The 26414-nt window shown below is 42.4% G+C and overlaps 7 protein-coding genes across 7 annotated transcripts in view; 4 read left to right on the forward strand and 3 right to left on the reverse strand.

Moving 5' to 3' along the window:
• LOC105387726 (regulatory-associated protein of mTOR) overlaps positions 1–14933 on the forward strand; it is a 33391-nt gene extending 18458 nt beyond the window's left edge. The window contains exons 13-29 of the mRNA XM_048626932.1: positions 432–662; positions 1183–1333; positions 1753–1890; positions 2452–2564; positions 2978–3074; positions 5332–5418; positions 5752–5837; positions 6191–6296; positions 6745–6874; positions 7239–7385; positions 7710–7813; positions 8096–8245; positions 8515–8698; positions 12137–12256; positions 12501–12629; positions 12952–13067; positions 13363–14933. Of these exons, the coding sequence (XP_048482889.1) occupies positions 432–662; positions 1183–1333; positions 1753–1890; positions 2452–2564; positions 2978–3074; positions 5332–5418; positions 5752–5837; positions 6191–6296; positions 6745–6874; positions 7239–7385; positions 7710–7813; positions 8096–8245; positions 8515–8698; positions 12137–12256; positions 12501–12629; positions 12952–13018 (2040 nt within the window). The 3' untranslated portion in view covers positions 13019–13067; positions 13363–14933. The remainder of the gene's footprint in view (positions 1–431; positions 663–1182; positions 1334–1752; positions 1891–2451; positions 2565–2977; positions 3075–5331; positions 5419–5751; positions 5838–6190; positions 6297–6744; positions 6875–7238; positions 7386–7709; positions 7814–8095; positions 8246–8514; positions 8699–12136; positions 12257–12500; positions 12630–12951; positions 13068–13362) is intronic.
• Positions 14934–15331: 398 nt separating this feature from the next.
• On the reverse strand, positions 15332–16127 carry LOC105387710 (EKC/KEOPS complex subunit Tprkb). Its single transcript, XM_011558486.3, has one exon. The coding sequence runs from the start codon at positions 15920–15922 to the stop codon at positions 15386–15388; it is 537 nt and encodes a 178-aa protein (XP_011556788.3). The 5' UTR covers positions 15923–16127; the 3' UTR covers positions 15332–15385.
• Positions 16128–16315: 188 nt separating this feature from the next.
• On the forward strand, positions 16316–17677 carry LOC105387711 (enoyl-CoA hydratase domain-containing protein 2, mitochondrial). The gene is made up of 3 exons (XM_011558487.3): positions 16316–16756; positions 16881–17216; positions 17306–17677. The coding sequence occupies exons 1-3, from the start codon at positions 16465–16467 to the stop codon at positions 17569–17571; spliced, it is 894 nt and encodes a 297-aa protein (XP_011556789.3). The 5' UTR covers positions 16316–16464; the 3' UTR covers positions 17572–17677.
• LOC105387713 (phosphomannomutase) lies at positions 17668–18855 on the reverse strand. The gene has a single exon (XM_011558489.3). The coding sequence runs from the start codon at positions 18701–18703 to the stop codon at positions 17954–17956; it is 750 nt and encodes a 249-aa protein (XP_011556791.3). The 5' UTR covers positions 18704–18855; the 3' UTR covers positions 17668–17953.
• LOC105387712 (N-sulphoglucosamine sulphohydrolase) lies at positions 18828–22133 on the forward strand. The gene is made up of 10 exons (XM_011558488.3): positions 18828–18960; positions 19374–19503; positions 19681–19817; positions 19898–20054; positions 20157–20331; positions 20418–20481; positions 20623–20798; positions 20973–21111; positions 21420–21722; positions 21808–22133. Exons 1-10 carry the CDS (start codon positions 18861–18863, stop codon positions 21981–21983), a joined length of 1557 nt encoding a protein of 518 aa, XP_011556790.3. The 5' UTR covers positions 18828–18860; the 3' UTR covers positions 21984–22133.
• Positions 22134–22803: 670 nt separating this feature from the next.
• On the forward strand, positions 22804–23480 carry LOC105387714 (28S ribosomal protein S33, mitochondrial). The gene is made up of 2 exons (XM_011558490.3): positions 22804–22909; positions 22999–23480. The coding sequence occupies exon 2, from the start codon at positions 23009–23011 to the stop codon at positions 23357–23359; it is 351 nt and encodes a 116-aa protein (XP_011556792.3). The 5' UTR covers positions 22804–22909; positions 22999–23008; the 3' UTR covers positions 23360–23480.
• Positions 23471–26414, reverse strand: part of LOC105387727 (tuberin) — a 39876-nt gene continuing 36932 nt past the window's right edge. Inside the window, exons 41-42 of the mRNA XM_048626933.1 lie at positions 25350–25526; positions 23471–25017 (exon numbers count right to left, since the gene is read on the reverse strand). Of these exons, the coding sequence (XP_048482890.1) occupies positions 24814–25017; positions 25350–25526 (381 nt within the window). The 3' untranslated portion in view covers positions 23471–24813. The remainder of the gene's footprint in view (positions 25018–25349; positions 25527–26414) is intronic.

Raw genomic sequence — 26414 nt, forward strand, 5'->3', positions numbered from 1 at the left:
CGATGGCACCACTGGATTCGATCACAGCGATGCCGTCACCGGAACAGATAAGATTGTGGCACTATAGATATGCTGAACTTGTCATTACTTAAAGGAGCAATTTCTATGTCCAAAAAAGTTTTGTGCAACAGCTTTAAAATAATGGAATCATTAGTAGTAATGACATAATAGCTAATGTGACATTTTAAAGAGGCTTTCTGCAACTGAGTGTTATACTTTCAACTACTCCATTCTATCTTCTCTCCCTTTAACTTTCTTATATTGTAATTAAATAATCATGTCCTATCGACTTTGACGACCAATCTTATTGAGAAAGTCATTGATCATGTCACGAGTATTTTAACCCACATTTCAGTTTGAGGTGCGGACGTTTACCCCTGAGCTCCCACCTTTCTCAGTTGGACATAACATAAAACCACATTCCCCCGCAGGGCGGCATGATCTCGATCTGCTTGGAGCAGCTGAGCGCGGCGTCGGCCCCGTCCCCCTCGCCCTCCCCCTCCCCCGCCGCCCCCGCGGCCCCCGCGCGGCTGCTGCGCTGGCTGTGCGCGGCGCTGGCGCGGCTGTGGCAGCGCTACGACGACGCGCGCTGGGCTGGTGTCAGGGACAATGCGCATGAGAAGCTGGCGCCGCTGCTTACGCATCCGGATCCTGATGTGAGTGCGAATTGAAAGTAAAATTGGATTGGACATACTGTTCCAAAAGGAATTCCTCATCTATAACATAAATTATACTGATCGCTGCACCATCTTTAATTTTATGTTGATTGTATAACTAGTTGTTCCCGCGAACTTCGCTTCGCCTTAAAAGTTTTCCCGTGGGAATTCCGCGTTAAACTGAAGGACATTCATACAAACTTTCATCCCCTTTTTTACCTAAGGAACCTACATACCAAGTTTCATTATTGTAGCTTGAGACATTTGGACAATCAGTCACTTCGTACGCTATATACAGTCGTACAGCTGTATACAGACATTCTCTCTCTCTCAGCCTTCTGTAGTCCACTGTTGGACATAGGCCTCTCCTAACGATCGCCACCCCAAACGGTCACCCGCCATCTGCATCCAGCGGCTTCCCGCTACCTTCCGCAGATCATCAGACCAACGGGTTGGGGGGCGACCGACACGCCGTTTGCCGACACGGGGTCATACAGACATTAACCTCTATTTTCCCCCTCCTTAGGTGCGTTGCGTGTGCATCTTCGCGCTGGGTGCGTCGTGTCCGCGCGCGCGCACCGAGCACGCCGGCGCGCTGCAGCAGCAGGCGGCGGCGGCGCTGCTGCAGCGCGCCTGCGACGACGCCGCGCCGCCCGCCCGCCAGGCCATCCTGCACGGTAACTATACTATACCTGTAGCAGTGTGCAGCAGAATGAACAGAGCCAATGGTACATAGTCAAAGTGAAATGCTTTTATTCGTCGTATAAATATAATTTTTTCTGATGAACTTAATTTCTTTACAAACTACTTGGAAAAGAGCGAAGGCAAAAAGCTCCAGAGCCGTCTTTTCAAAATAGAGCTAATAGAATTTATAGTTGTGTATGGCTGACCTACAAAACGCGCATAACGATGAAGATCAAGACGGGCAGCAGTGTTACGCCTTATCTTGTGAGTTTTGCACCTGGTTTAACTCGTATACTGGTAATGAAGTCGTTTACAACTTGCATCTCATATTATGCAGCATCTACTAAAACACAATTCTACACTATGACCCCTAATGACGTCGATGAATCTAACCCCCCCTTCTCCCCCCCAGCCCTACAGTGGATGGTGCTGAGCTACGAGCAGTACCTGGTGTCGGTGGCGACGGCGGAGCGCGCGCGGCGCGGGGCGCGCGTGGACCCCGGCCAGGACGCGCTGCGGGCGCGCCCCGCGCCGCCGCTGCCCACCATCGGTATGTACCACCATCATCGCTGACTCGAGAGGAGCACTGTAGCTTTACGACAACCTTGACGGCTAAAAGGATTGAGTCAATTATGACGAGCTACAACTTATTACAGCTAGTCATGAATGTGTACGACCTTGAGGACGCTGCTATACAGGAAGAATTGTTCAACTTTCATATCAAAAGATTTTTTTTTTTTTACACGCACTCACGCCTTGTACTAATGTACTCCCTTGCGGGGTAGGCAGAGGTGCATTGCTGCACCCACTTTTCGCCAGAGTGTTATGTTAGTCCCAATGTAATAGGGGGCGGGCCTATTGCCATTTTACGGGCACATCCAAGACCCGAGATCAAATATCTGTGTTTAAACAAATATCTGCCCCAGCCGGGAATCGAACCCGGGACCATCGGCTCAGTAGTCAGGTCACTAACCACTACGCCATTCGGTCGTCGTCATATCAAAAGATAACACTTTGAAACTCTGTTACACAGAGCTCTTATTTCAATTTAAATCAATGTATAAATGAATAAATGCTTCTACCTACTTTAACATTATACTTGTCTTCCCAGGTCGCAACTCCGTGTACACGCGGCTGTGGGCCATGCTGACGACGCTGGCGCGCGACCCGCACCCGCAGGTGGCCGCCATGGCCGACGACATCGTGGCCTACATCACCAACCAGGTATCTGTACCCACCGACACAGAGTACGATTTTGCTAAGACTTTATCATTATCAGTTATTTACTTAGATTTACATACATTTGAAAAATATATTTTATTTTTCAAATGTATGTAAATCTATCGTTTGGTTATGGCTTTTTAACGGATTTGTCCTTCAATAAATGTAATACATCGATTAAATACGGTATGTAACAATTAGTTAGGATCCACTTCCGTTTTCAGGACTTTATAGTTTTACTGTACATGGTACATGGATGCCGGAGTTGATAACAAGAAGCCTCAGATGAAGAGTAAAAAATGCAAATGATGCTAGAAATAGTATTTCTAATAATAAATAATAAATGCATTCTACGTTCTGCGCATTTGCCAAGTCTACAACTGTGACGTTATGTAACCCAATTTCCCCATCTGCAGCTGGACACAGTTGGTCGCGACTTCGAGATGGTGCGCAGCAGCGGCGGCGGGAGCTCCTCGCTGCCGCCCTCGCCCAACACGCACGCCGGCGCGCTGGGTGAGTCACCTGACGAGTTCATTGTGGCATGACACGCTGTGCGCTATTCACTGTCATAATACTGAGACAGATGGTATTGATGCGTGTGCATAACTAACTTTATACCAATAAAGATACCAATAAAGATAACTTTCATTAAAGCCGAGCGTTCACTGCGAGCTAAACTGAGATAGTTCACATAGTTTTGATAGTTTTTCATACATAGTGCATGCGGTCGACGCACATGTATGAAAAACTGTCTCAACTATGCGAACTAATGGGTCGATTGTATTTCAGTATTTCAGATTACACCAACCGAGTAGAGTGGCAAGACAGTATCCTCGGCTGATCCTCGACCAATGAGCGGCTTTCTATTGACCGAATGCGCGGCCGAGGATACTGTCTCGCCACTCTACTCGTTAGGTGTAATCGACCCATAACTTAGTTTAACTCGCAGTGGACGCTCGGCTTAAGTATTGCTGAGACAGATGGTATTGATCAGACTTTTCCCTCGTGCTGTGTATATTAATTGTTATCTGTACCATACATACATTTGTAATCCCTAAATATTGTTGAGTGTCTTATGGGAATTTGGCACTAATATCCATTACTATACAGGGTGTTAACTTGATTGCGTTGGAGCGGGAAATGGTAGATACAGCTGATGATACTGAACACGATAAGACATTAAAAAAACGTATTTTATTTGCTTTAAGCTGACCAACATAAAACAGTTTTGTTTAGTACATTTTAAAATTTCATAGTCACCCTATTCATGTTTAGGTACGTTTGACAGAATGACCATGAACTTGAAGGCCAAGGTCAAGGCCAAACAATTCAAAGCCAAGGTCAATAAAAAGTATGCGTGCATCAATCAGCACCACACTCGTGGAGCCACAAGGTACCTACCGATATTTTGGCTACTCAAAGTACCCAATCCATTGTAGACATTTCATTTTACTCCATAAGTATTGTACACATACTTTATTGATACACAATTATCTTTTATGAATACAGAACATTTTCATTTTATGCTTCATAACATAGGTCACACGTATTCACAGCACAGCAAAACATAAAACGAGATGAGGAACAAGGCTTGGTAATCAAAACATAGAATTGTAGGTACTTTTTCCCTTTTAGGTAATAATTATTGTAAAAAATGATTGTAAACATTAAACAGCAATGACTGACTGACAGACTAGATCCACAGAGAAGGTAATGACTATCATAAATACTCAATGGTTAAGATACGCGAGATTGTTATTATTCTACTGGTATTCAAAGTGAGGCCATACTTATTATGAGGATTTCCGTACTATTCGTCATTAAAGACGGCTCAATCGCAAGTACACAACACAATTCGAGATGAGCGAGTGTAAGTAAACCAATTCGTCATTGAAGTAGACCCTGTTATAATCCTGTTATGCATTGTGGTCTTTTATCTTTAGCTGCGTACAGACCGGCCAAACGAACGCCAACGAACGGGTTTTGTTGACCTTCGTTGCTCAATCTGCCCCTGTATTATGTATGATAAATGTCCATCGGTGGGCGTTCGTTGGGCCGGTCTGTACGCATCTTTAGGTAATAAAAGGAAAATAAAACGTGGTGAGTATCAAGGGTGAATACTAAAAACGCTTACCTTATTTTGAGTAAAAAGGTTTAATTATTGTTCGGCGCTCCTAGAAAGTCATAAATTATATTCTATACGATCTATAAAACTTTATGCACATCAGCTGTTTAATTGTTGATTAGTATGTCATTAATCACCATGAATAATTTCAATTTTATTTAATAATTGTTATTACCTACTGTGTAATTAATTACAATCATAGTTACATAAAATAAATTATGAAAAGTGAAGTTGATAACAAATTTACAGTGTGTGTTCTTTTGCAATCGAATGACTCATTGGTTATGTGTTTGTGTAGGGTGACCATGTTTTTGATTAAGGTAAAACTTTCCACTTTACTTTAGACTTTAAACATAAATATTCGTGATTCTGATGTTTTTTTTCTTAGAAACGTGCTTGGTTAGACTAATACTAACCCCCATTTCCCGCTCAAACGCATTCTACTTAACACCCTGTATGTTCACACAAGTAGTCGAAGTAATATTTTAACTATTGCACTATCTTTCCCTTCCAATATTACAAACCTGAAATGATGAGAAACAACCCTATTTCTTTTGAGCCTACACCTCTCACATAACAATACACATGTTAACCCCACACATGCAAGTCTAACCCCCTCCCCACTGACCGCACCCTCCCCCGCAGGGCACCGGCGCGGGCGCAGCATGCTGCACAACGCCATCGCGGAGGACCCCTCGCCGCACCGCGAGCGCCCCGACTCCACCTCCTCCAGTGAGTGTACTGTCCCCCCCGCCCCCCCTCCCCCAACACTCATGTATTATCAGAATCAGATCCTGGTTTTCAAAAAAAAAATGCTAGTAGGTACCGTACGGCGAAGTGACAGCGGGCGCTGGCGATGTTACACAGAGCTAGGCTTGAAAATAAAAAACAGCGATGCGACGTCCAATCGTAAGAGTTTATTTTACACTTACAGGTGTTCCGTAGCCGTGTCTGAAGTTATAGCCCCGCAGATGATATGGTTCCAAAGTTTTAATGAGAATTAAGTGTTGTTACGTTTAGCACTTCCATAATTTTATTATATTGTAATGTTTTTTTTTCTTGCAGCGGAAACAATAAAGAAGCCCATAGTGACGTTCGACTACATCGAGCGCGCGGCCGCCGCCTTCGCGTGGGAAGAGAGCGAGTTTGAGGTAATGCACTACTTGCAGACACCACTCATAATATCATACCATTAGTAGGTCATCATAACAAGTGTCACTCGAAAAATAAAAAAAAATATTTCTATCTTCTCTTGAAAAATAAAATAAATAAATTATTTTCTCCTAAAACAGCCTTAGATTAATCATCGTAAACGTAATGTTAAGATATTCACTACACGTTCCCCTAGCGTATACACTGTTGAGACTGCATATATCATTATTTTGACGTTTTCACACGTCACTGACAAAACTGATGATTCTAACTGCAAAGGCCTGTCGACTCTATTTCCGCCCTCCGTATTATAATGTCGTATGTTATTAATCTAATAATTATTTATATCCAGGGCGTTGGGTCCGGGGCGCGGCGGCGGCGCGACCTGGAGTCCCGCGCGCACCAGCAGCGCGTGTGGCGCTACGGACGCAACGCCGAGCTGCGCAAGCAGGCCCGGGGTGAGTCCATGTGTCACACTGTCGCATGTGCAGGGAGCGGGGTGGGGGGCGCGGCGGCACCAGCAGCGCGTGTGGCGCTACGGACGCAACGGGGTGAGTCCATGTGTCACACTGTCGCATGTCCAGTGAGTCTATGCCTCTTAGATCCTATCAATGAGACCGGAAACTATGCAGGGGAGGTCTTAAGCGTACATTCGGCTTCACTGTTTCAGTTCTATACTGTGGTTTAAACCATTTCGCTACAACCGGGTCGTATGAAAAGACTTTAGTTGAAAGCATATTCTTGCTTGTATTTACGGTATACACTGCAAAGCAGCTAGCAAAATAATTTATTCGCAGTTTGTATAACCCAAACCACACAAGCTAGTCAACTATATCGTTTCCTGTAACAAGCAGTGTTTAAGTTTATATTGATTTTTGTTTAACCTTGTGTATGTTTTCCCTTCAGCGCTGGAGACGGCGCGCATCACCCGCCTGGAGTCGCAGGTGTTCCACTCGCGCTGCCCGCTGCCGCCCGCCGCCGTGCTGTTCCACCCCTACGAGCAGCACGTGGCCGTCGCCTCCAGGGACAACTTCGGGTAACTACCTGTCTCACTCACACACGCGGCTGCAGCGCAGGTGTTCCACTCGCGAGAGAGAGCGAGATGGCGAGCGTGTTGCAAGCGGTATTATGTACGGGTCTGCTAGCTCTCAATGTCCTCGCTTTCTCCTCAATAAACTTTGATATAATATATAGTAGACTACAAAGAGAGCGAGCACGCAAGAAACTAGCAGTGTCATTAACTAAACACGGCGAGCAGAGAATAATACACAGTCCGCTCCGCTTGTTTTGTTGCGTGTGTAAAGTAGAACTTATTTAAAATTATTATAAATGTTAAAGTTCTTCGTTCTTTCTTTTAGTTCACCGTGAATTTAGTATAATCTGTGTATAATTATCCTCAGCATCTGGGACTGGGGCACGGGCGCGCGGCTGGCGGCGGGCGCGTGGCGGCGCGGCTGCGGGCGCATCACGGCGCTGGCGTGGCTCAACGCGCACGACCGCGCGCTGCTCGTGGCCGCCTCGCACAGCGGCGCGCTCACAGTCTACAGGTACTAGCTGAGCACTGGCTCAACGCGCACGAAAGGAGCATCCACGATCAACTATGCCTTATATGCGTCTGGCGTCTGGCACGCCCTGGCAACCAGTGACTGACGCTAATTTGACAAATACCTTTTTTTGCTACAGTGGCAAAGCCTATTCTAATGTCTGTCACTGACATGGGGACTGCAGAAATTAAGTTGCAGAACTAAACATGCCATTGCATTGCACACTTCTCTGCAGCAACCGCAGTACTGACGTTACGAGCGGTTTCAGCCGCATTAATTCCACCTGTCTGATCTAAATGATGTAACATGTTGTTTCTGTGTCTGTAGGCCGTCGGGCAGCAGCGCGGAGCCGCGGCTGGTGTCGGCGTGGCGCGCGCTGGAGCCCTGGCCCGCCGCCGAGCCGCGCCCGCCGCCCGCGCAGCCGCTCTACAGTACGTACCACCACACAAACATACGTATTCATATACGTAATCATACGTAAACATACCTATATTTATGCTATAATTATGTATCTTCCAAGGAGTACCAAAATACTCTGTTTGTCTGTCTAAGGTTGTTGGTCCAAAACCTAGCCTGTTTTATTTACTAAGTACTAATGTGGTTTCAATGGATTTTAGAACACCGTCGCTGCGCCAAGAGAGGAAATCCCACGATGTGATCGTCAAAGAGCCGTGAACTTCTGTTCTCCTTACTAAATGTTGTTGACATTGCAGGCACGATGGGCAGCCCGTACCCCGCGCCGCCGACGGCCACGCTGCTGGCGCACTGCCCGCGCCGCGCCTCGCTCGCGTGCGCCGGACACGCGCCCGACGTGGCGCTGTGGGACCTGGCGCGCGCCCTGAGGCACGCCTCCATACCCACAGGTACATACTGCACACTGTGATCTACCATGGTTCATCGAGAAAACTGCAATTTCTACTAGGTTCTAACGAATAATTGGTGACAGTGACGCCAAGCACGTTTTGCTCGCTCTGAAGGCGCTGCGATGTGAGTGAGCGCGATGCCAAACTTTTGTCACGTCTTGACGTGCGTGCCTATGACCCTATGCTAGCCCTAAGAATCTGTCGATCATACGTCATAGTACTTATGCTATATTTGACAAAGTATAACCGTAATAATACTCTCCCAACAGAAAGCCAAGAAGCAGTCTCTGCCCTGTCCCAGTACGAGGACACGCTGTACTGCGGGTTCGCGGACGGCGTGGTGCGCTGCTGGGACGTGCGCGCCCCCCCGCGCGCCGCGCCCGCCCCCGCGCCCGCCCGCGCCGCCGCCGTGCTACTGGCGCAGCGCCGCGGCCACACGCTCGTCACCGCCTGGTAAGTACACTTTAAAAAAGTACATTTTAAGGAGTGGACGAAAGTATACACCCGAAGTGTTGTTTATCTTTATCAACTGTACTTTTTATTCGTTTGCCGCATCCTGGTCAGGTAGCGAATGATGCCATTCAGATTGGCTAATCCGTCCTTTATGATGATAAACATTGGACGGCGTGGGTGTTCAGTTATCAAGTAGTTTTTATGTATTTACATAGATGTCACTATGCCGGAATCTGTATCTCGGTATTAAGAGTTCTTACGTATTAATATCCTTTCTTCTTATAGAAATAAACATTGCTTCTACTACCAGCGATCCGAACATAAGGCTACCAAGCCTTTTCATGGTCCTTCGAGTCGGATCCAGGTGGATGTGATCACTGACCACACCACCCTAGTAGTAGCCACTTTTTGATCAGGCTCTAGAAATCAGAGACGTATGGTCTCTGAAGGCGTCAACCGGGCGATCCGAGGATCGTTTCGGTAGGGATGGCTGCATCAGCAGTCGAGCTCCGGTGTGCCCAGTGATGGGTGCTAGCAGTGGCGCCGCGAGCTGCGCCACCGCCCTATCACTTAGCGGCACCAGGACAAGACATCAAGGTGCGCTTCGGGTCAACTTAACCGGAGTCAGCAGCCCCAGCAGCAGCGGTCCAGTGCACCCGGTGACAGGATGCCAGCGGTGACATCCACGAGCGGGGCGTCGTCGTGCCTATCGCCTGCCACTTCAGCGGTGCCAGTGACAACAGCAACAGCGAAGACAGAAGATCCCATCAAAATTTTATTGTAAATTAGCACTTATCAAAATTATATTGTAAAAATTTATGTAAATAACTGTATATACCAGCCACATCTTATAGCACACAGGATGCATGTAGGTCCTTATCAGCTTGTTGTCAAGTCCATGCATCTTGTGGAGTTACCCCCTTGACCTCATGGTGAGGGTGGTAATGAAGAACGTACGTTCTTGGTGGGCGGTATGTTCAGTTATCAAGTACATAGTTTTTATGTATTTACATAGATGTCACTATGCCGGAATCTGTATCTCGGTATTAAGAGTTCTTACGTATTAATAACCTTTCTTCTTATACAAATAAACATTGCTTCTACTACCAGCGATCCGAACATAAGGCTACCAAGCCTTTTCAGTGCGCTTACATATGTTTTCCACCGACGTCCGACACGCTAAGAAAATGTATATTTTAAAACAAGACAATGCGTCATGTTTGTGCCTCGAAAACGTCTCCCAACCTTCGCAGTTTTGAAAACGGGCCTAAAATCTGTGTCGTACTACGAAAGGTGCTACTTATTAGCTTCTATAATAGCGCTGTGTATAGTTGTTTATAAGTAGCATAGAGAAAAGAACACTACGTTTTAAGAGATGGGAGTACAAGGGAAAAAAAAAAGATTAAAATACTTGTATTATTTTTTTTTATTCACGCGTACTACCAGAGGGTACCAACAAAACAAAAATTATGACGTACAAAACTGCCAACATAGCCCCGCTGAAATAGTGATGTGCTTCTTATGGATATTTTTATCGATAACTAGTAAAAAAAAAAAGTGCGAGTGTATGTATTACTTTAATTTCAGTTTTACACAATAGGATTTCAGTGTTACACAATGACACCAACGTTAAGTCTCGGTTCAACGTTATGTTATGTTCCTATTTGAACACAAAAATATAATCCATAAAATAAACTCGAGATTTTCCGTTGACGTAAGTGCTATGATATAATGTTGAAATAAAATAAAAGTGGAAAAATATAATTATATTTATTTATTATAAAATAAAGTGTCTGCAGTAAGTCCCACACATGGAATTGTTTTTTTTTTCAATTGTGTTCTTAAAATGTTGTGGTAGAAAATGATTGCCACAAATTCGTTTAAGTTGATGTAGCTTTTCAATAGGCACATAAACCACATCCTCCTTACCGGTCATCTTAACCCACTGTTTACATCTGCAAACAACATTTTTACAATTATTATTAAACAATTGACAACATTTCAAAATTTTATACAGTTTAAATTCGAAAACCATTTAGAGATATGGCTCTAATATTCACAAAAAAAAATGTTTCCGATTTTTCTATTGATTTATTTCAGAGAAAAACATAAGAATCTAAATTATCATTCGTGACATCACGATGTGGCATAATAATTAAACGCGCTTTTACTTCTAAAACATGAACAAAAAAAAACATGTTATGTCACTTTGACAATGACAAACATCACTCAAATGTCTGTCACTTTTATGTGTCCTTGTCAATGACGAAAGTTCGTGATTGGTCCTTGCCACAAAATAAAGTTGAAGTTGAAGTTGATTGGTCCTTGTTCATGTCAAGTTAATGTCATCCAACTTTTTTTTTAGGTTAGGCAGGCAACGAAAATATTTTTATCCAAAGCCTCGACGTGACGTCACTCATACTATAAATATTTTGAACTTTGAAATTAAAAAAATATATTAAAACATAGTAATATTAAGAAATAAAAAAATACGGGTCATTTAAATTTGTGATATCTCGTCGAAAATAAAATAAAATCAGTGACCATTTTATTTGAAATGTTGTCAATTAAATATTATTTAAGTAGGTATAATAAAAGTCACTGGTAATTTTTGTATGGAGATCCGAATTTGATTTTCGCTAATTTCCAAAACTAGTAGACAAAAGTTGTTCTGATTGATGAGCTGTGCGTACTAATGATAAATAAAAATATCGATATCGATAAAAAAAACATTCATGCACTATTGTTGGTTGTGCTGACCCTCCAGTTATTTTATTAGACTTTAACTTTTTTATACATATAAATAATCTAAATCCTATGCTTTAGCCTTTAATTGTAGCTTACCTTTCCTCATCCAGTGGAAATTTGGCTATGAAAATTATCTTTTGGCCATCTATACGACCGGCTAGCGGCTCTTAAACCACATATTTCACAAGTTTTATAAAACATAATTTTCATCAATAATATCAAGCAACACTAATAGTTAGGTACCTCCACACAAACACTGCACTTATCCACAGTAATAATAATATATAAATAACTGTTACATCTTAATTTATTTATGATTTAAAATTATTTTTCAAACTAAACGATTGACTGACTGACACTGACAGATGACAAAAGCCAAAGATGTCTATGATAGCGTAAAAAGTACTCTGTGAGCGGTGGTCGCCATTATTTTTCGTACGCGTTCCATACTTATTTTTTCCCAGACTGTCTTTCGCCAGACTGATAAGTAGTGTCAGTGGTAACGGCTACAAGACTTAGGGCCAGTTTTTTGATCCCTAGTTAACTCAACCATTGGTCAAAAATGGCAACCATTAGTTAAAAACCACTCAAATTTGTATGCAGCTGTCATGCTTGACAAGTGACTTGACTAATGGTTAAAGTTGACCACGGATCAAAAAACTGGCCCTAACCCCTCTCTCTCCCCCGCAGTGTCGACGGGCAGGTGACGCTGCTGGACGTGCGGCGCGCGGACACCCCCCTGCACTCGCTGCTGGCCCCCGCGCCGCTCGCCGCCGCCGCCGTGCACCCGCGCGCCTCGCTGCTCGCCTGGTAACTACACACACACACACACACACACACACACACACACACACACACACACACACACACACACACACACACACACCCCGCCCCGCCCCCCTCGCCGCCGCCGCCGTGCTCTTTGCTGGATCTATATTTCGACTTTGTAAGCTTGCGCGTATCTAGAATAGATGTCACCACAACTTAATAATCTGAAAGTATACAGCTATAAGTATATAGCTATATGTAACCCTACACATGATGTAATTCGCAGCGGATCAGTGAACCAGAGCATCAGCCTGTTCGACCTGTCGGGCGCGGCGCTGCACACCATCAAGTTCCACGAGGGGTTCATGGGCGCGCGCATCGGGCCCGTCTCCTGCCTGTCCTTCCACCCGCTCAGGTGACAACAGCCTTCCTCATCCAAACACTACCAGCTACCTAGTAGTCGGTCTGCAGACCGGTGGGCAATCCATAGGTTTGCCTGTTCGTGGTCTCTACTAGACCATAGCCCTATACTATAATACAAACAACGGTGAATTTTAAATGCAGTCAAGTTTACACTTTACGAACGTGCTATATGCATAAAAGCTTTTGATTAAATCCTGAATTTTGAAAATAAATGGCAGATTCTTATAAATAAACAACACGCCATCTAAAAACCAATGATCGCTACACGTAATTATGTGAAATTTAAGAAGCTAACTCCTTGTTCCAACTCGCAGGGTGGCGATGGGCGTGGGCTCGAAGGACTCGACGGTGTCGGTGTACGTGTCGGAGCCGCGCCGGTGACCCTCGCTCTACAGCCTGGCTCTGCCGCTACCCTTCCACCAGCAGACAGGTACTGACACCAATATTGGCACAGGTAAAATTATGTATCTTGAACAAAGTCAAGCGCTGATTTCTGAACAATGCGCAGAAGTCGCTGGAGATGCCCTCGCAATTTTACCTGATACTAATGCTCTCCTGCGAGAGTTGATCATTGTGTGTGCAGAAGTACACAGTTCTTTGCGCATAAGTGTGCAGTAACACACTCAGACAGAAGTTCGCCACCCATATCACAGTTGGAGTAGTGGCTGCAGTTATGCACGCAGGACCAACATGAGATGTTATTTACCGGAACAATTGTATTTCAGGCTAAGACAGGAAGCTGAGCTTCACCAGCGGCGCGCCTCGGCGGGCATCATCATAGCGAGTACATACATACTTAGTATATTATATACATTACTACTTATATATACGCATTACGCAGCGGCTAGCATAGCTCACACGCAATCGTTACCGAATTATATCGAAATGAACGACAATGTTTTATTCTATCGGTGTCCACAATCGAATACGTTCAACTCGAAATGTTTTCTTGACTTCAATAAATATTGGTTCTGATTTGGTTCAAAGCACTATTAGTCCTGTAGAAATGCATTATATTTAATACAGATGACGTTTTATATTTTTTTAAAACCTTGTTATCCTCCATAAAATGTTGATCACTTGTTCTGATTGTGGGCAGCGACGCAACTTAGCTAATAAGAACATTTGGTGCTACATTATACCGATATATTTATTGTAATGATGGGCGTGTATGAAATAAGGTAATATAAGCTTGCGCGGGATCGCTCTGTGGCTAGACACGTATCGTCATTTTAACTATTCAATTCTTTGTAAATTAACCATACAATGCTTTAATTACCTCCTTAAAAGCCCTGTGGTTGACACACGATTATAATATCCGTGTATAATTTTGTAAATAAATATTATGGCACTAAATTGCAATATTAATTTATGAAATAGCTAAGTTTTAGAGTAAGTTTGGTGTAACACAAAGATTGACGCTCTCTGTGAGACGCTAAGATGGAGCAATGGAGTCATAAGTTACTATTTTATTTTACTATGTAGCTGTGGGGCCGTCCGGACGGGGGCGTGTGCCACGGGGGCGGGGGCGCGGGGGCCGGCTTGTGTTCATCTTCTGTAGTTGTAACTGTAGCGGCCGTGGTCACAAGTGCTACACACAATAATGTTTCTTCACACACTTTCTAAGTTTGGGCTTTATAGTGTAAGTTACTTCTTATATTCATATTTTTTGTGTAAACAAGGTATATCCAGGTTTGTAATTAGTGATTTAACATAAAGTTCCTAATAACTTAATTGAATAGATGCCATTTTTTTACTATTTTTAGGGTGATTTTTCATTATGTTATTAATTGCTGAAGATAAATTGTGTTCTTTATATTATATTTGTTAGTCAGTACATACATAAATAGATTTATTATTTGCATGAATGTGCTTATTGTAATTTATGATGATTGATGTTTTCCTATATTGAATTGATTGTATGGATTGGATATTAATTAATGGCAAAGAATGTTTCATGGGTAATTGAAAGCATTATTGGTTGATGATAAACTGATAATAATTATTGCAAACAAAGGATTGTGAAACCAATAAGACATATAAGTTGAGTTTACATTACTTTTATTGTAAAATTTGTGGCCATAACACACTATTTTAATCATTATAATAAGGGTGTACTTTTAAGAAATAATTAGCAAAAAAGAAAGTTGAACAAAATTTAATTTAACAATAAAATTGTTGGGACTTGTATTGTACCGTTGCATTTGTGTATCAGGTGATTTGCTTTTACAAATTGTGTAATTTAATGTACATTTTACATAATAATTGTTGTTGTTACAATAAAACATCAAATTAATTTATTGTTTTATTTAGTACCTACTTTAGATAGTTTGAAACATTAAATTTTACTTGAGTTGTGTTAAAAAAACATTTTTATTTAAATTGTAGTTTTAAACTGAAAGTGCAAGTGGTAGATAAGTAATTTTACGAATATAACAAATAAATTTTCAGCTTATCTACCTATAAAGTAATTAAAACGGAAATGGATCCTAAAAAGATATTTTATTTTAAAATAATTTGAAAAAAGTAGAAAATAAGCAAACACTGTCCATATTTTCTTCCTACTCCCACATTATGTAAATAGGGACCTACATCTCGAGAGGCGTTGGTCACCCAACTCATGTAAAGTTTACATACATGGGCTTAGTACATTATTACTTGTGTAAACTGTGCAATTAGAGACATTTATAATAATCAGGGTTCAATAAAATGACATTTATTTTAAATTCAAAGCTTTTATCAGAAAAATCAATGTGAGATAAAATTCTTAGTAACCATTCTACTTATAATAACATCTAACAAATCCTCATCAGATTTTTCACCCAAACTTTTCAGTTTATACACAGTTTTCAACTCCTTCATGTCTGTAAATGTCCTCAGTTGTTCTATGGGCACCATTTCACCTTTGATCTGTGGAAGTATTGCCTCGCTGCGGTCCTCTGAGTGGACGATGAATCCCACGAGCAGTTCCCCGCTCGTGCCGAGACCGAACTTGCTGAGGCTCTGGCTGATGTTCTTGCTGAGGGACAGGTTGAACAGCAGCTCGGCGGCGGGCGAGCGGGTCACGAGCGCCCCGCGCCGCGCCGCCAGCGCCGCCCGCCCCGCCGCCGTCGCCACCTGCAGCGGCGCCAACACCAGCCGCGGGTTGATCGCCGCGCAGTCCCACGCACCCGACACTATGTTGCTCCTGATCTCTTCCACGTTCTCAACATCTTTGAATAAGTACAGCTTGAGATGAGAACCTGTCTCGGGATCCAGCGGACAGATGTACGGTTCTATTGCCATTGTAAAATATATTTTTAAGGAGAGTTAAACATAGGTAATAACGTAAATATTGAAAATACTAAAATAACTAGGTAACAATAACAAACATGTGTTTTTGACACATTAATGACAGTTGTAGGCTTTCTGTGGACATGTCAAATTGGGTGCGTTTCAAATTCATGTCAAGGCGCCTGTTTTTATCCGATCTATCCGAAGTTTTTGCTGGTTCTTGTCATCGCGGATTATGTTGCGCGGGCGCAGCACTAAAATGACAGCAGGACGGCAATAGGAGTTTCCAGATGTTAAAAAGAAATAGAGATATAAGTTGCTAGAAGGAACCAAATTCAAATCAAATTAATTAAATATTCAGGGACAATGGTGTTTGTTAGTTGCTAAAATGATAAAGAGTACCACGATGAGCGTGTGATGTAAGCGGGCTGGTGTTGTGTTTTCGATTGATAAGGGAAATAGATAAACGACATTGCTCTCATATAAAAAGATTTAGTTTAATATTACTTGGTCCGAAGTTTATACGCGGTAACAAATCGCGCTGTATCTTTACAATGCTAGCCTCAAAGTTCAGCAACTTAAGACTATTGAAAAATAAGTCTATAATTCGGTTACTGTCGACTGAGATACATGAGCAGACGGAGAATGTGGGTCCCATCGAGTACAAGCGGCTGACGGGCGCGGACCGCGGCGTGGTGCTGTACGGCCTCAACAGCCCGCGCGACCGCAACGCGCTGGGCCACGAGCTGGTGCAGAGCATGCGCGAGGTCAACCACCTCATCCGCGAGGACACCAAGGTGTCCGTGGTCATACTGCACAGCACCGTGCCCGGGATCTTCTGTGCAGGTCAGTGGGTACATCCCCACATACAAAAAATACTTTGTACTTACTTCGAATAAATTAGAAATATTTACATAGGTTAACTATTGTGCCTATCCTTAATTTGTTCTTGTTGAAATTAATTTTTCAGGTGCAAATTTGAAAGAACGCTTTAAGCTGAATGATGAGGAGGTAGCCAAGTTTGTACGCAGACTAAGAGAAACCTTCATTGAGGTGGAAGATCTGCCAATGCCAACTATAGCAGCTGTGGAGGGTGCAGCTGTTGGAGGTGGTCTGGAGCTGGCTCTGGCGTGCGACATCCGCATTGCAGCAGAGTCCGCCAAGCTGGGGCTGGTCGAGACTGGCCGGGGCCTCATTCCTGGAGCTGGAGGCACCCAAAGGCTTCCCCGAGTCATACATCCCAATATTGCTAAAGAACTCATCTTCACTTCAAGAATAGTAAGTGGAAAGGAAGCCAAAGAATTAGGTCAGTTGAGTTTGTTTTTGCCTGTCCTTTTAATTCCAACTTAATTCTATGAATTGAAGTACCTATAATAGTAATTATTTGCATTTCAGGAATTGTTAATCATGTGGTACCACAAAATGAAAACAAGAATGCAGCATTTGAAAAGGCTATGGAGCTGGCCAGAGAAATAATAGTGAATGCACCTGTGGCCCTGCGCTGTGCCAAGCAGGCCATCAACGAGGGGGTCCAGCTCACCATCAAGGATGGATATGAAATTGAACAGAAGTGGTATGAAGTGAATGTTCCCACCAAGGACAGACAAGAGGGAATGATTTCATTCATGGAAAAAAGGAAACCTGTCTACCAGGGGCATTAGTATCATTTTGTAATCACTACATATTAATTAAACTAAGTTACAAGTGGGAACAAATTGTAAATAATATCAGAATTATTATAATTAACAAGTCACATAGAGAAAGTTATATTTTATTATGTTTATAAAAATTACATAATATATACTATGTAAAAAAGAACTTAAACCTATGGATTTTCATTTTATGCACAGTATATCACAATACCTACATTCCATCATGCAGAATGTTAACATTTTATTATTTACAATATAATCACAATCAGTTATTTACAACCATTTACAACAGAATTGATAAGCCACAATCAGGTTGCTATGTGTACTTAGCACTAGTTAACATAATATTACATCACCTATTGGAATAAACACTGAAAAATGACTGGCAGCATTAAATATTCAGAAGCTTTTTAAGTTGTTCTTTGGTATCATCAGGGGAAGTGACTGTGTGCCCCAGGGTGCTCTCATGTGTGAAGATCTCATAGTCATTGCCTCCAGGGGCCGTCTTGTCCCCAAAGAAATGTATTTCATCAAACTTGGCTTCAGCAACATGGTTGAGGCAGTAGGTCTTGTCCCATCCAGTTGGAAACACATCAATACTTATTTGCCCTCCCAGAGCAAAAGTCAAGTTGATATCTTTAAATTCATCTTGCAATGCTTCTACAAACTTAGCTCTTATTCTATGTTCTGTGTCATAGACAACAAACTGCTCCCTCTCCTCCTGGCTGCAGGACCTGCCCACCGGGGAGATGTTGATCATGCCCGACCTGAACTCTATGAAGTTACCTCTTTTTGCTGGTAATTCTATTTTAGACAGATAGTTCAGGGCAAAATTTATAAGTTTCTGAAGCTTTGTCTCCCCAAGATGATTGAGTATGCTCTGTTTGCTCTTGAGCTCACCATTTTGGTAATGAACTAGTCCATTCTCACAGAACACATAGTCAAACTTGGCCGCCACATCTTCGCCATTCAGTTGCTCCACGATCTTGCCGTAGTCGGAGCCGCTGACGAGGCCGAGGCGCACGCGCGGGCTCACCTGCTGCAGCAGGAAGTCCCGCAGCGGCTCGGAGATGCGCTGACGTGGCGGCGTGAGCGTGCCGTCCACGTCGAACAGGTACAGAACATTCTTGCGAGCTGCCATGGCGCACGGCGTCGATCAACCAGTTATTAAGAGTACCGCTATTTGAATTTTGGTGGCAAACCTGAAGCCGGTCAATAAGTGGGTCAAGTGCCGGGGGCCGGGCTCGCGAGGTGCCAACAAACAGTTCACTTCGACACGTCAAAACATCGCTGTCACGATGCCGAGTGCACCGCGGGCGTTATCGGCTATTTTGTTGTGTTTATCGATCACTGAAACTGTGTTATCTAATAAGCCACAGAACGTCCTCGTACTTTTAGGTAAGACCAAATTAAAGTTGCGATAATTATTTACTAATAATATAGAATTTTAATTTTAAGTTTTGATCTTGATCAAATCAAGCAAACAAAAAATGAGTTTTTTAAAGTATTTTTATTCCAACTAATCTGTGTGCAAATCGTTATTATTCTGAAGCCATTCGACTCGCATGCCGCGCTGGGCGTATGAACCAAAGAACTAATAATTTTATTGTGATTTGGATATGGCTCTCTAACTCTACAATAAATTATAAAACTCATTTAGCTTTTCACACATACGTACTTCACTGCAACCCATTTTTATCTACTTATGCAAAGAAAAAAAAATCGTGAACGTACCCGTGTGAATATACTACCTACCCTACCTAATTTATAAAAAAAACTAACTAAATCTGTGTGATAATATTTTTTTTAAGCTTACGATGGTGGTTTTGAAATTGGGGCATATCGAAATAAAATATGCCAAACACCAAATATCGACGCATTAGCAAAAGATAGTCTTCTCTTCAATAATGCTTTTACTTCAGTTAGCAGTTGTTCACCTAGGTATGTACCTACCTGCTTATTCCAATTACCTTCCTTTTCATTACGGTGTAGTGTACCTATGTAGATAAAAAAACCCTGATTCATCCCTTTCTGGCATAAACAGAGTGTAGTGAGTCTATTATCAGATCAGTGACGAATAAAAAACGCTGCTCTTATGAAAATTACGTTTTTTTGCAGTCGAGCTGCTTTACTTACTGGAACTCCCAGCCACCAAAATGGCATGTATGGTCTCCATCATGCGGTCCATCACTTCAACTCCTTCAACAACGTCACCAGCTTACCCGTGCTGCTCAGTAAACACGGAGTTATGACAGGCTAGTATCTACCTACCTATTTATTGTTAGTGATGTGAAATTTCTGTTCAGCTGACCATTATAGTTACTTGCTTTTTCAGGTATTATTGGGAAAAAACATGTTGGTCCCGGGAGCGTATACAAGTTTGACTATGAACAAACTGAGGAGAACAACCATATCAATCAGGTTGGACGTAACATCACACACATGAAACTGCTTGCCAGAGAGTTCCTCAAGATGGCGAATGATGCTAAAAAGTATGTTCATATTAAGGATTCTTTTACCAACAGCACAGGTTTGACCAACTACTCATGTACCTACAGGTACTAACTAAATTGTTTGATTATCTTTTGTTTTAGGCCTTTTTTCCTGTACTTGGGTTTCCACGACCCGCACCGCTGCGGACACTCGGAGCCACAGTTCGGTCCGTTCTGCGAGCGCTTCGGCTCCGGCGAGGAGGGCATGGGGCTCATCCCCGACTGGCAGCCGTGGTACTACCAGTGGGACGAGGTGCAGCTGCCTTACAACATCCAGGTAAGTTTCTGTTACTACATGCAAACAAAATTGATCCTATTCACCTGTTTATGTCGCTGGTTAATTGGCCCATTAATATCTTCCAGGATACCGAGGCTGCAAGGAGAGACGTAGCTGCACAATATACAACAATGTCTCGGCTTGACCAAGGTATACTTCTATCTATTTCAATCGATAAGAAGATACTTAATTTTAAATATACGAAGATATTATTAATTTTAAATACAGACCCTGGTAGGTAGATATTATAGGTACTTACTTACCCGTTATTAATACGTGTTTTCTTTGTAGGGGTTGCGCTTATTTTGAAGGAGCTTGAGGCAGCCGGTCATAAGGATGACACGTTAGTGATCTACACGTCAGACAATGGTATTCCATTTCCGTCAGGAAGGACCAACTTTTACGACCCCGGCCTTCGAGAACCATTGCTCATATCGTCACCCAGCCCAAACGCACGGAAACATGAGGTACCTATGTAATATTTTATGTATTCGTGAGAAGAACATAAATAGTTAAACCTACTACTTAAACCTAAAACCTACTTACTTTTTCGAGTAATGAAATGAGTACATCATTTATGGTGGGGTGGCTGGGTATTAACTAAAAGCTAACATACCTAAAGTTACATTTTTTTATTGCAGACGTCAGGTTCTATGGTGAGCCTCTTGGATATCTTTCCAACAGTACTGGACTGGTTCAAGATTCCTATGGCAGAAGAAGAAAGCAATGATATATGGGGATCAGATAAACCGAAAAGTCTTCTTCCTATCCTCGAAAAAGGTAGTTAAAGCAAAATTTAGTAAGTAAGAACTTAATTCTATTTTGAAATGTAGTTAATCTTATTGACTTATTAATAATATAATATATTTATTTGATAAACAGTTTAGTTTGTTACACAAAATTCTTAACTAGTTGATTTATACTAAAGTAATATGTAATAAAGTGTTATAAACATAGCATCTGATGCTGAACTAGGTTTATGGCCTGTATTTCAGCATTCAGCGCCTCAATCCTCAGTAATCTAAAATAATATTAGACACCTGTTAACGCAAAGTACAGAAACGTAACGAACATTATTGCTTTTACAGAGCCAGTTCCAACGGAACAAGACGCAATTTTTGCGTCACAGACTCACCATGAGATCACGATGTACTATCCCATGCGCGCCGTGCGCACGCGCCGCTACAAGCTCATCCACAACCTCAACTTCGGGATGCCATTCCCCATCGACCAAGATCTCTACGTCTCCCCTACATTCCAGGATATTCTAAATCGTACCCGCAGTAAACAAAACCTTCCATGGTACAAGAACCTCAAGCAATATTATTACAGGCCCCAGTGGGAATTATACGATATTCGAACAGATCCAGCTGAGACTAATAACTTGCACGGTGAGCTTTTACATACCAAAAATTGTAGTTATACTGTATTAAATTTATTGACAGGAATGAACTAACCATACTCGTGTGTTTGCAGGCAAGCCTTCGCTGGCGGCTGTGGAGGCGGCGCTGCGCGAGCGGCTGTCGGCGTGGCAGCGTGCCACGCGGGACCCGTGGCTGTGCTCGCCCGACGCGGTGCTCGAGAAGAACGAGGAGAGCAACCCAGTGTGCATGAGCCTCGATAATGGCCTTCTACAATATTATTCTGGATAAAATCTTATTTTGTACATAGTCACTCCCTTAAAATGCTCTCTACTGTGTCTTGCTCCGGTCTGCACTACGTGTCTTGCAATGCAGCCAACGAGCAAAACTACCACTCTAGTTAAACAAATAAATAATAATACTCAAATATACCTACGTCACATGAAAAAATATTACGCATTATTTTACTTATCGTCATCTAAAGCTGCGTACAGACTGGCCAAACGAACGCCAACGAACGGGTTTCGTTGACCTTCGTTGCTACAATCTGCCCTGAGCCGCGAGCACAGGATTCGATACTATTTTCGAATCTACACAAACATATAGAAAAAACAAATGCCACTTTTGGAACTAACAAATTTGTCTTACATTTTGACAGTGACATTTGACGATACGCAACGTAAACGGAGGTTTCGAATCCTGTGATCGCGGCGCTGTATTATGTATGATAAATATCAATCGATGAGCGTTCGTTGGGCCGGTCTGTACGCAGCTTTAGATCTTAGATCGTGAATATTACTTACTACCCACTATTGTATACCAACATCGTAATCACTCTTTACGAGAAAAAATAACACTTATCGTTCAAAAATCGCTTTCAAGTGCCCTCAAGCCTCTCAAGCTGAGCTCTCGAGCTATACCATATCCATTACTATTATGTTCTTGGACTGTGGTATCAGAGACTATTAGTATTCTGAGTAACAAAAATCGACACAGATTAGTTAAAATATATCATTCTGTTCATAGACTATAATTTGACATTGACATTTTTTTTTAGTCTGTGGTTTTGTTTACCCTTTTATTGTACACCTCAGATCAACTACAACTACTGTTGTACACCTACCAATATTTAATTTTCTTTTGCTTTGTAAATCGGTATTTTAAATTAAAACGATATAACATTGCCTCATCCCAACACCTTCTTCTTATTACCTCAAGTAAGTATCATTCTTTATCCTAGTCTTTATTTTTCTAACATAACCTATATTTTTTAGAAGAAACTAACCAATAATCTTTTCTCACATAGGAACGGCACCATGGCAACTAACTACGCCAAGTACGCGCAGCTGATCAACGCGAGCACCAACTACGCGCGGCGCATGAAGCGGCTCTCCAACCGCATCTTCAGCGAGGTGGCGATCCCCACCAACGACAAGTCGCTGAAGGTGGTGAAGATGTTCTCGGCGCGGCCGCTGCACTCCGACGAGGCGGTGCTGCACTACTACCCGCGCCACCCGGAGACGCACGCGCTGGCGCTGCGCCTGCGCGAGCTGGGCCTGTTCCGCGACGAGCACCAGGACTTCAAGGACGAGATGCGCCGCCTGCGCGAGCTGCGCGGGAAGGTCAAGGTCTGGAGGCGCAAGCTGCAGGACAACAACAAGGAGTAGACACCAGTGACCCATTTCATGTAATTAATTAGTCCATAATGTGTAAGTAGATATTTAATAGCCAATAAGCTCTGTTATGTTATGATGTTGTGTAAATAAATAAAACAGGTATTTAAATAGCCATCATTTTATTTGATTATAAAAGTTATTCGTCAGGTAATAAAGTGTTACATAAAATATTTCAACAAAAAAATCCTCACTGCTTCCTACTTAAATATTTACGTTGGGCGCGACTAGAACATTCACCATCAAGATACTCTTTTTAATCTTTAATAGTCTGTGTTTGAATGGTTATAAATGAACGATGTACTATTATTTTAGTGATTTGAGGGTGGTGCTCTAGCCTTCTGGTTACAGTTATTCCAATCTGTTGCCCTGGAGTCCTATAGTAAAATTTCTAGGGTAACAGGTTGGAAAAACTTGCTGTTTACTTTTCTGGGACTAGTCCAAATGGTTGATAATTATATTACACAGAATTATTAAAATGCCATACAAGTTCAGTCTCTACAAAATCATCAACATGCCACAATTTTCTTGCAATTTGTTTTTACAAAATTAAACAATGTTATTTCTTTAGAAACACTAATTCATTTAGACACACCTTATTTAATTCTGCTATGAAGTGTAAGTGTACATCACATATAAAAGTAGGTAACAAACATTATGGCTAGAAGAATGCAACATTATCATTATTAAAGCTGGCTTTATTTAGATTAGTTACAAAAGTGTTTTATGAAGTTGAATGTTTCACTGCCTCTTTCCATAATATTCTAAAAAGTGTGAGTTGATGTGGTAGGAGATGCTACAAAGTTCTTGTGGCTGTGTGAATAATATTAGAACTTAGCAGCAATGCCAATATGTACAATTGTACATGATGCAGACTATATCATTAATTGCCTTAAGTATTTGACTTCTACAGCAAAATATTACCTTCCTCTGTTAGCTGCCTTATGAATACCAAATAAGTTGGCGTTGATAAAGGTATTAACTTTACTTGTGAAAGCCTCATAAATGTGAAGTGTAGTATTAAATATACATATCATTTTCAAAACCAATCATTATACAAATCAAGACTTACAAGCCGCAAGTCACAAGATATAATGCATAACAGAAGTTACAATTTATAATAATGTACCTACCTAGCTAAAGTTAACAACAAAATTGAATCACTTTCATTATACTTAATTAGCAACTGGCTCCCGATGCGGTGTACGCTCTCTCGACATTGTCTCAAAACACGGGATATCTCGTGTATACTCCGCCATCATGGTCACGAATACACCTGTGACATAAATATGACACCGCAGAGGGCAATGCTGGGTCTTTCAACATTCCCTGGCACAAGAACGAGGCGTGGAAATTTTACTGAAATATGTAGCCTTTGAGATATATCCTGGATTCAGATGATGTCGAGAGAGCGCAACGTCAGGGCTAGGTCCTCAGCGGTCCTCTGCCTACGTGTACTGCGTGAAGTCGTCCATCATGACCTTCCTGGCGAGGTCTCCGCGGGGCGCGTAGGGCGCGGTGTGCGCGGCGGCCGCCCGCTCGGCCTCCAGGCGCGCCCGCAGCCGCTTGATGGCGCGCAGCCGCTCCAGCGAGTTGGACGCGTACGGCATGCCCGACGTCATGTTGAGGGATTGGGAGATGTGCGACGCCAGCTGCGTGGGAAAGGAGTAGTTAGTGTAGTTGTGGAAATTGATGAGTAAACCGTTAACATAGTCAGGCACAACGTATAAACTTTTAAAAGGCAAGAGAATGGAAATTTTGGCTATAAATCCGTACTGTAACACGTAGCCTAGCATCCTACTACGTGTATTGCACGGGAAGGCTGCTTGTAGTTTTTGCTGCTCGCAGTGCTGCAGGTACTGGCTGCTGGGAGGTACTCACGGCGGCGTGCAGCGCCAGCTGGCGGGCCAGCAGCGCGGCGTTGTGGTCGGACAGCGTGGCGGGCTCGCAGTGCTGCAGGTCCTGGCTGCTGGGAGGTACTCACGGCGGCGTGCAGCGCCAGCTGGCGGGCCAGCAGCGCGGCGTTGTGGTCGGACAGCGTGGCGGGCTCGCAGTGCTGCAGGTACTGGCTGCGCACGCGCTGGTCCTTGGTCTTCAGCGTCACGCGGTGCGCGCCGTGCTGCAGCGGCTCCACCACCACGATGCAGAAGTTCAGCTGACCCTGCACGAGGAATCAATGAAGGATTTTAGAAGGTCCATCAAACTAATGTACGCACTAACAAAAGGAAATAAATATTTATTTCAAGACTTTTCTGAAAAACTTTATAAGCACATAGAATAGGAATAGAATACAGCTCTATGAGGCGTTTTACTTGTGAATTTAAAAGATAAAGATAAAAAGATAAAATACACTTTATTGCACACAAACAGAAACAGTTTCACAAACATAGAAAAGAAAAATGGTACAATTGGCGGCCTTATTACTAAAAGTAATCTCTTCCAGACAACCACATTGAAAGGAAATATAAAGTATAAAGAAAGGGGTAACGTGTGACAAGACAAGAGAAAATACAACATAATTACTATGAACAATGTGTAAATACCTACATACAATAATACTTAAATATATTATGAACACATATAAATACTTTAAACCTACATAGCTATTAATAATTATATACCTAGACCTTATATGTAATAATACAATACATACCATAAATAAATATCTATATATAGATATATATATAGATATTTATTTATGGTATGTATTGTATTATATAATATATATATATATATATATTATGCTGGTTTATTCTAATCTGGATAAGCTAAATTTAAATAATGCTGTCTGAGCTGGTTTTTGAAGGATGGTAGAGAGGGTGCGAGTCTGATTTCCATGGGCAGATCGTTCCATAATTTAACAGCCTGAAAAGTGAAGGAACCCTCATAAAACACCGTGGTGCAAGAGGGAACATGAAGGCGAAAGTTATGAGATGAACGTAGTGAGCGGCTGTGTGTAGAGCATCTCAACTCAAAACGCTCCTTAAGGTATGTTGGGGAACAAGGATTGAACAGTACCGAATAAAGTAGTGAAAGTATGTGAGTATTC

The sequence above is a fragment of the Plutella xylostella genome, chromosome 17 (genome assembly GCF_932276165.1).
Source record: "Plutella xylostella chromosome 17, ilPluXylo3.1, whole genome shotgun sequence".
NCBI classification, from domain to species: Eukaryota; Metazoa; Arthropoda; class Insecta; order Lepidoptera; family Plutellidae; genus Plutella; species Plutella xylostella.

Bases quoted from the DNA above. Each gene is read 5' to 3' on its own strand.
- LOC105387710 (XM_011558486.3), bottom strand. From the start codon at position 15,922: ATGGCAATAGAACCGTACATCTGTCCGCTGGATCCCGAGACAGGTTCT.
- LOC105387711 (XM_011558487.3), top strand. From the start codon at position 16,465: ATGCTAGCCTCAAAGTTCAGCAACTTAAGACTATTGAAAAATAAGTCT. The intron at 16,757-16,880 runs GTCAGTGGGTAC...TTAATTTTTCAG, and splicing joins GCCCGGGATCTTCTGTGCAG to GTGCAAATTTGAAAGAACGC. The intron at 17,217-17,305 runs GTCAGTTGAGTT...TTTGCATTTCAG, and splicing joins AAAGGAAGCCAAAGAATTAG to GAATTGTTAATCATGTGGTA.
- LOC105387713 (XM_011558489.3), bottom strand. From the start codon at position 18,703: ATGGCAGCTCGCAAGAATGTTCTGTACCTGTTCGACGTGGACGGCACG.
- LOC105387712 (XM_011558488.3), top strand. From the start codon at position 18,861: ATGCCGAGTGCACCGCGGGCGTTATCGGCTATTTTGTTGTGTTTATCG. The intron at 19,818-19,897 runs GCTAGTATCTAC...TTGCTTTTTCAG, and splicing joins TAAACACGGAGTTATGACAG to GTATTATTGGGAAAAAACAT. The intron at 20,482-20,622 runs GTATACTTCTAT...TTTTCTTTGTAG, and splicing joins AATGTCTCGGCTTGACCAAG to GGGTTGCGCTTATTTTGAAG.
- LOC105387714 (XM_011558490.3), top strand. From the start codon at position 23,009: ATGGCAACTAACTACGCCAAGTACGCGCAGCTGATCAACGCGAGCACC.